The sequence below is a fragment of the Limulus polyphemus genome, unplaced genomic scaffold (assembly GCF_000517525.1).
Source record: "Limulus polyphemus unplaced genomic scaffold, Limulus_polyphemus-2.1.2 Scaffold169, whole genome shotgun sequence".
Classification (NCBI taxonomy): Eukaryota; Metazoa; Arthropoda; class Merostomata; order Xiphosura; family Limulidae; genus Limulus; species Limulus polyphemus.
In genome coordinates this window covers 255,372-264,540 of record NW_013665779.1, presented here as the reverse complement: position 1 = coordinate 264,540, position 9,169 = coordinate 255,372, and the positions used below count along the sequence as shown (strand labels likewise).

Below are 9,169 nucleotides of genomic sequence, written 5' to 3'. Positions count from 1 at the left end.
TAATGGTGACAAAAAATGGAAAGAACTGAGTGCATGCACAGTATAATTTTTTACTATTTTTATGATAATTAATTTGAGTCTTACTGATTCTTCACTATTTTAATTATGCTTTTTACTGAGTTTATATCCATTATTGGTTTTACTGTATTTTTTTAAATGTCAGTAATACTGTCAGAATTTGGAAAAGAGAGGGTGAGAAGAAAAAATTAGCTTTAATTTTACAAGTGATAGAAATGTTACCGTAGTGAACTTTAAAATTTTATATAAAAAAACTAAGTTGTTAAAAAAGTGCCTTAATTGGCCAACTTTAAACTTCAGCTGTGTGAAATATTATTTGATTATTAATGTGTTAATCATAAAAATAAAGCATTGGATCTAAGCACTAACTTCATTGTGATCATCTTACAATAAGAAACAAGCGACCTGGAAAAAAAAACTTGAAAAAGATGCACATGGAGATAATTTGAATTTTTTTTATGTTAGCCTTTGTTAGAAGTTCATAGATTGATCTTACTGTAAGTTTCGTATTAAAGTTCTGTACTGAAGGTCTGTACAAGGATCATGGGATAATTGGAATATTCTGTATTATAGCTTATGACTGTTGTTAAATAATATCACTGGTACTCCTGAGTTACTTTTTTTTAACATAACAAAGCATCAGTTGACTAGTTACGTAATCTGATGTGCAGTGTTGACTTTTGAAATCTATGTTCAAAAATGTTAAATTGATTCTACAGACTTTGCAGCATAATAAATTATCAGAAAGTGTTTGTTAGTAAATTAAGTGAATTTATTTTTATTATGATAATGAAAAATACAGTAACCAATATACAGTCATTGAAAGTAACCTTAAAGAAAGGATAGAGTGTAACTAAGTTACTATTGTTGCTGGAAAATAAATTGTGCTCACTGTCCAAAAAATCTGGTAAGATTGAGAAAGCTACCCACAATCTTAACAGCATCTTCACTATCAGATACTTGCACAAATGTTGTCACTGTTACTCATTCCATTATAAAATAATTGAGAGAAGTTACACCCTCCAGACATTAAATGCTCTGCTAGTTGTAAAAATTCCACTTTTATGTAGTAAATTGCATATAATACTAAGAAAATGCTAGTGGATTGATCCAGAACACCAGGAAAGTACAATGAACAGCCCACTATTGTGAAAACTATACTTTATATCAGTTAACAGTAGGCAAGAAATATTATCTATGCACTTGTATACTATAAGTGATAAGATTCATGGAAGTTTGCACTAATAATAATAAGATAATATTTAGAAAGGGAAGCAAACTTGAATGAATTTGCATTGCCAAATGCTTGAGGAGAATCTTCATTTGTGAAAAATTTGAGCGAGTTTATTAGATTTGTCCACAAAATCTTGTAATGTTGAAAAACTTCTAAGGTATTAAGCTGTGAATAGTAAACATAGTGGCAAAGCTTTTTTGGAATATTTGTTTTTGGAAATGGAAAGTTTATAACTCAAAAATTACAAATGACTGTTTTATTGAAAACTTAAATGTTTCATTAATGGTGTTGATATCCAAATCCAGGTATTTCACGTTGTTATTACTAAAATATCATTTCTCTAGACTGAATTCTGTTGAATAAATTTGGCAGCATTTCTTTCTAACCTATTTTTAACTGAAATATGCATAACAGGTCATGTGACTGGCCACCTGACATTTGTTTTGCATAAAGGTGAAATTGGGTGACATTGACATTATTTAATGACAGTAGTTGTGCTTGGTATAGCTAGGAGGTACAAAACCTCATTTATATCTTTATTGTTTTTAGCAATGTATATCATGCTAGAATTTGCTTATATATTAGTAAATTTATGTTTGAAATGTGTGAGTGGACAGAGTTTGTGCATTGTTCTTCTGTTTGTGGTAAGTTTGGTGGCCTTTGAAATGTGAGAGTAAATAGATAATTTGTAGTTGTAATCAGTTAATCGTTTAATGCAACTTTTCTCAACTTTTGTTATTCATACACAATTTTCATAAATATGCTTCCTTGCATGAACCCCCCCTTTTTTTTTTAAACAAGTGAAAGAGTACGTTAAGTAATGAGATATAACACATTGATACACATTAATGTGCTATATGTGTTGTAGTAATTACTTATTATTTTCATTAATAAAAAATATATCAAAAATGCTTAATATTGCACTATTGACTCTACCCTAATTGCTTGCACCCGTCCAAGAGATCATTTGCACCATCTTGAGCACTTGTGCCACACACTTTGGGAGGTGTAATGGCATTTGTTAGACATGTGAGAGTGAACAGATAGTTTGTGCATGGTTTTTGCAATTGTTATTTGTTATCAATATTGAAGAATTAACACAACTTTGGGCTTTTCAAACTAACAAATTTCGTAAAAATTTGAAATACAAAAATTAAACTTGTCTATTTTGTTGTGTAGGCAGTAGCTGCTTTGAATCATAGTTTAAAGTCTGTAGTGAAGGACAGTGAAGAAGAAGAACCACAGTTTGATGAATTTCCACAAGTAAGGTTCTCTTAAGACATCTTTATTAAATTATGCTTTTAAGAATTAATATACACTTCAACTTAAAAAATTTGAATAAAAAACATTTTTAGTCAGATTTGAATTGACACTACATCAAAGAAATGTCAGTCGTTTAAATGATGAGTTTTATATATATCTAATGTTTTCTTGTTTGAAAGTGTTTATCATTATTTATTAAACATACATAAACAAGTATGAAACCACAATTACAACAGCAAAAACTACGAGACACAAAGATTACTATCAGAACAGTCACTAACTATTACAGTACTTACTTAAACAGCCACTACCAGAGAAATAAGAGATTATAGGTTTAAGCAATGTTCCTTCTAATTTTTTTCAATCCATGTGCGGAATGAATTTTTTCTTGTGCACCCGTATCGAGGGATGTATTTTTAGACTGTCCATCAACCCTACTGGATCATTAGGCTGCTTTGCAATGATACTAGTTGGTTATTTGGGCTTTAGGCCTATCAACTGCCAGTGTCATTAAGGCTGTCAACATTACTGAGGATGTGCATGGCACTTGATTGATTATTGTGTAGTCGTGCAGGTTAGGGGTGAACACTGGCTACAAGATTAAATAATTTTAGAGCATTTACTGAGTTGTTATTTGAGCAATTATAACAATTCACTAGATTAGCCATAAATAAAACAGCTACTAAAGCAATCATTAAAGTGATCTATTTTCAAGTGATTATAACAACAACCACTAAATAAACCACTTTTAGCACAATTTATATAATACTTGAAAAGTTATTATACTAGATTAGTTGCTGTTAAGAGTAAATGCTAGAACAGCCACTAGGTGAGCCATTATCAGAGGAATTACTGGAATGACCACAAAATAAGCTACAATACAAGTAATTTCTAGAGCAGCCACCAGTTTATTTAATGTTAGGACAATTACAATAGCATTCACAAAATTGGCCACAGTGTCTTAAAGTGTGATATTAAGTAAATTTTCTGAGAAATGGGTATGCAGTAAAATCAATGAATTTATATTTAATCATAAAAATCGTGTTGTATGTTAATTTGCAAGTATCGGAAAAAATGCAGGCATAATTATTTTACATAACACTTCATGCAATCTAAGAACATAACTGTCTCTGAAAAATACTTCCAAGTAGCTATCTCTAAAACAAATGCTTATTGATATGACAATAAATGAGCAAGATGTAAGTAATTATACAATCCCATGTATTTCTATATGTAGCTAAAAATATACACCACACTTGGAAATTTGTTTATCTATAAACTTGGCAGTGAAAGTGTTAAAACAGTTGTTAGGGCAATGATCAAATTGCCCAATATTAAAGCACTTATTAAAACAACCATTAAAATAATCATTCATACTGCAATTGCTGGTTATGCCTCCATTGGAGGAATTACTAGAAAAAAGTGCTCTATAAGCCACTTAAAGAAATTATTAATAGAATTCAGGGGTAGAGTATGTTGTATTATAATGATTTTGGAGCCTCATCATACAATCCATGTCTCCATGCCTAGTCATGCTCTCTATGGTAATGTAATTTGATAATAGCCATGCAGCATATTTTTAATTGCAAAGTGCTGTTGAGTCCAAGGCATGCCACTCCTCCCTGTATGCTTTTGACAATCGATGTAGTGTACAAGGATGGTTTCCTATTAGCTGTGTCAACAGTATATTCATGCATAAACTCATAGTCACTGCCTTGACTGGTATGACTTTTGTATAGAATAGCATGAATACCTGCTTCATTCTCCAGCTGCTTGAGGTATGTGACAGTTGAACAGATGTGTCATGGAAGTAAGTTGTGTCATTTCTTGATTTTGATGCATACTATTGCTTGTGGCACGTAGAAGATGACTTTTTCCATTGACCTTTGTGTTTGTGAATTTTCATCTGTTACAAAACTGCCCTTTGCTTACCACAGTTGGGGCACATCTTGTTTCATGTCTCTTTTTGGGACCCAAGTTTATGCACATTCCCATGTTTTCCAATGCCATTAAGTACAAGGGATATCCTATATTGGAAATTCTAAAAATCCAATTTGAATACATCTTTATGATCTGAGTATATGAATATTTTCTTGAGAAGACCTGTTACATGCCCATCCAAAATGTGATAAATTTTCAGTGGCATTTCACAACCTACAAAATGGTAAACAATGCTTAAATGTAATTCTGATACCTGCCATTTCATTGTGACTTCATATTAGCCATGTTTGTCATATGGGGTGATAATTTGCACATTCAAAATTGTTTTAATACTACATACTCTACTTCATGTTATTACTAGTTATCCGTATCTTGATGGGTCAATCATTGTGACTGACCATTACGTATTATAACTGTGAATTTACTATTAAGTAAGAGTATTTTTACAAAATTTTCCAAACTCTTGGTAAACATTACAAGTCTCATATATACAAAATCAGAATTTTAGCAAAATGTTTATAGTAAAAAATTTTTTTGCAAGTGTCTGAAACCTTTACTAAGTCAATCTTATCACAAGGTAATTTTTATGCTAATATGAAAAATACTTCTTACAGTTTTCATATTTCATTTGCATAACATCTAGAACATCCTAAATGAATATTAAATTAGCAAAGCTTAAATTTGGAAGTAAAATTTTATATTTTATCTGTTATTTTTTCTATCTTAATATTAACTGTAGCTGAATCATCATCGTACAGTGAAATGAAATTCTGAAAGTTATGAAATAAGATTAATGTACATTTATTTTTCTTTCAGTAAATAATTTGTAGCCAAACCTTGAGTTTGTTAATCACAATTTTAACGGTTTACCTTTTCATATATAGTTTGTTTTTAATTTTGTAATTTTTATTGCCTAACTTGTATGATGTACATGAACAGTTTATTAATTTTCTGAAAAACATTATATTGCAGTGGAAAGATATTAAAAGATTCCCATAAACTCACCTGTAAAATTCTGCACTCATCACCTAGCAAGCTAAACCTTGTTAAAATTCTCTCCAACTTTTTTGATGAAAAAAATTTGAATGTTTCAAAAATGTATTTTAAAATATAACTAATACATAATTCATTAAAATATAATGTCCTAAAACAATGTTAATATGGGTGTCTTTATTAAGTTATACATTGGTTAAAAGATCATTAAACTCTATGAACATCAACTTTACTTAACAACATATTACACAAACAAGACCTCTAATCTAATGTTTATTACCACCAATTTCAAAAGGACCATTGCAAGCTTGATATTGAAAACAAGTTTTTTCTGTTGATTATAAACAAGTACATCAAATCAGATGACATGGTTTTGAAAACTGCCTTAAAATGTGATGATAGAAGGGATGGGACTTCTGTTGTGGGTTGGGAAAATTTATTATTATCTCACTAAACTGAGAAGTTAGGATGTTGAAACTATATACTGAACCTTGAAATTATTTATAGATTGTTTCTTCAGAGCTTAGATAGAGCAGATGCATTATGTTAAAGTTATGCAAGCTTACAGAGAATTCAAAAAGCAGATGCAGAAGTAAAGATTGGGAATTTTTTAAATATTTTCTTTTCAAATTAAGAAATTTATAAAAATATAAATTATAATCTACATTATGATGTTTATTTTATTGATGTACTTTGATAATAAAGTTGTGTAATTAAGTTTTGAATCTAACTCTATGAAGCTGTAAAACATTGGTATATGCAGGAAGAATTACTAGAACAGCCACCATTTTAAGAGCAGTTACTAGAAGAACCATTAGATTGATCACCCTTAGAACAATTATTAGATAATTCAAAATTAGAAATATAACAATAATATCTATGAGATAAGCTTTTACATAAATCATTAAAACAACTATTGAAAAAGTCTTTAGGATAATTAGTAAACAATCTCCATGTTAATTAATATTAGAGCTACTAATAGATCAGTCAGTATTATAGGTATTTTAGACAGTACTTAAGAAGTCAGAATAGCTGTTGTGCTGTTGACTATGAGAAGGAAAAATCAAACCATAATACTTCTGTTGCCTGTGTTTAGTTAGTGTGTTGCTGAAACAAACAAGTAACATTCTGAATTGTATTCTTGTCCATTCTTGTGTTTTACTATCATCAAAAAATTGCCAGTAAAATCCAAGTGGTGGAATATAAAGACCACATAATGATTTCACACATAAAAGAAGATTGATTCTTGGGTTATGTTTGTGCAGCTTTGTTTTTGAAAATATTTGAAAGCCTTATAATGTATTTAAGTTGAACTTTAATGATATAATAACATTTTCAGCAAGAAGATCAAGAAAAAATGGATTTGGCTCAAAAGGAACAAGTAAAGATTCAGAAACTTCAAAAGCTCTTCAAAGGATTGAGGTTCTTTTTGAATAGAGAAGTTCCTCGAGAGTCATTAGTTTTTATCATAAAGTAAGTTTTATGGCATATTGGACAAGTGGGTTAAGCAAAACTTGAATAAAGCTTGGAATTTCTTTATTGCCTCAGTATAATTGTGCTTTTATTTGCATCCAGATGGAAATTATAAATTAGTTTTTAATTTAAATAGGTTTTTTGGGACTCTGTGTAGAAATAATTTTGGGAAGATAATTCTCACTTTATTTGAACTTAAAAATCAATTCAGGTTTTTCTATTGGTTAGATAGTGTCCCTAAACTTCAATAAAGAAACTATCATTTATTATAAAAGAAATCACATTCTAAAATATATATATATCGTTTGAAAATATTACAACTTCTGTATAGAATATTCTTTTTTTATTTATTAATTTTTTAGAGCATTTGATGGAGAAGTATCTTGGGACAAAACTCTGTTTGTGGGAGCAACATATGATGAGTCTGATGAAACCATAACCCATCAGATTGTAGATAGACCTAATGTAAACAAGCAGTATATAAACAGGTTTGCTGTTTCATAATAGAGTTAGCTTATTAAGTTACAAAGCAAGTTATATCAAAATTTTAATAAATCTGTTTTGCATGAAAACAATTCTTTAGTTCATAAGTTCAGATATTGTTACAATTCACAGCCTTATGTAAAGACTGCACAATACTATCTGGTCTTTATAGACTTCTGCTTTCTGTATATTGTGTATTTTGTGAGTGTGTAATACTTAACATTGTGCAGTTGATATTTCATTATTATTTACTTGAAGATATAGGTTAACTTAAATTTTGATTTCCCAATATGATCTTCTTAAAAGATATTTGATTCAGGCATTCCATTCTTTGAAGTACTGGATATTGCACTGTGAAGTTTGTTTGGATCACTTTAGGGGGTCAGTAGTAAATTTATGGACTTACAATGCTAAAATCTGAGGTTTGTGGTGGGCAGAGTAATATAGTCTATTGTGTAGCTTTGTTCTAAAACAAAAACTTTGTTTGTAGACTGTGAAGTATTCATTTTATAATTTTAGGTGTTCACTGTATTCTCTACTTTTCAGAAAAAGATATTACACTTGCAGGGGACAAAATATTTGGATTCACATCACAATTTACAAATCAAAACAACCCCAGTTGTGAATTATTTTCCTCTTTGCTTAGCATAACATGTAAATCATTCCTTTCTCTTATACATTGTCTTTGGGACCTAAAACAACACAGTGAAAGTGCCATAATGTTTCAGTTTGATAATGCCAAAGCTGATGATCATTTCTTGGAAATTCCACCTAACAACACATACAATATTTTAACACTTTATGTGCATATTGCATACACTTTGTAGTAATCTGTTCATACTGTTTGGAATCCACCCATTCGGGGGATAAAATACCTAGAGAAAATGTGTCACACTAGGGATGATTCAGGATTTTTTTAAATATTGCTTTATAAAATTAAGAACTTAAAACTTGTATACTATTAAAATATGGATTGTTAGTGAAGGTTTTATGCTATAGTAATTGATATACCATAAACAAAAACTAGTTTAAGAAAAATTTGAATGTAAGACACTAATACTTTGTGTCATGTTCAGTAAAGGATACCTGAGGCGAGAGGGTTAATACATAATTGTTTTCTAGAATTTTTGAAATGGTCTTATTATATGAAGCAGTATTTGTTGTATGTCTCACATCAGATGTTACACTGAGTTTAAAAAAATATACACAATAGTCAAAGCTTCCAAAACCAAGGACGTTTCTTCAAAGATAAATTTATCATAGAAATCTTACCTTGGAGGATATACGATCAACTAAAGTATTACATTTTCACATGTATTTTAACTATGAACTACATTCAACTTTTATAGCAGCTATATCATATCATTATTACTGTTGTATATAAACTAGTAATTATGTAAGTAAAATTCACAGTACAAGTTAATAGTCTTAGTATTTCACATAGGTACTACATCCAACCCCAGTGGGTCTATGATAGCATCAATGCTTGCATGTTGTTGCCAGTGGAAGACTACTTCCCTGGAGAAATTCTGCCTCCCCACTTGTCTCCATTTGTGGAAGAAAAAGAAGGAGATTATATTCCTCCAGAAAAACAGGCTCTTTTAGATATGCAAAAAGGATTAAAGAAAGGTACAATAGAAGGATACAATTACAGTTCTTAATTAGAATCTTATATCTTAAAGAAAGGTGTAAGAGAAGGATATAATTACAGTTCTTAATTAGAATCTTATATCTTAAAGAAAGGTGTAAGAGAAGGATATAATT

General features: G+C 29.9%; 1 protein-coding gene across 2 annotated transcripts in view; it reads left to right on the top strand.

Annotated features, from left to right (window-relative positions):
• LOC106477762 (pescadillo-like) overlaps window positions 1–9,169 on the top strand; it is a 46,559-nt gene that overhangs the window by 28,286 nt on the left and 9,104 nt on the right. For both annotated transcript variants that reach the window (XM_013938294.2, XM_022381500.1), the window contains exons 9-12: window positions 2,432–2,515; window positions 6,789–6,922; window positions 7,285–7,410; window positions 8,850–9,034. In XM_013938294.2, the coding sequence (XP_013793748.1) occupies window positions 2,432–2,515; window positions 6,789–6,922; window positions 7,285–7,410; window positions 8,850–9,034 (529 nt within the window). The remainder of the gene's footprint in view (window positions 1–2,431; window positions 2,516–6,788; window positions 6,923–7,284; window positions 7,411–8,849; window positions 9,035–9,169) is intronic.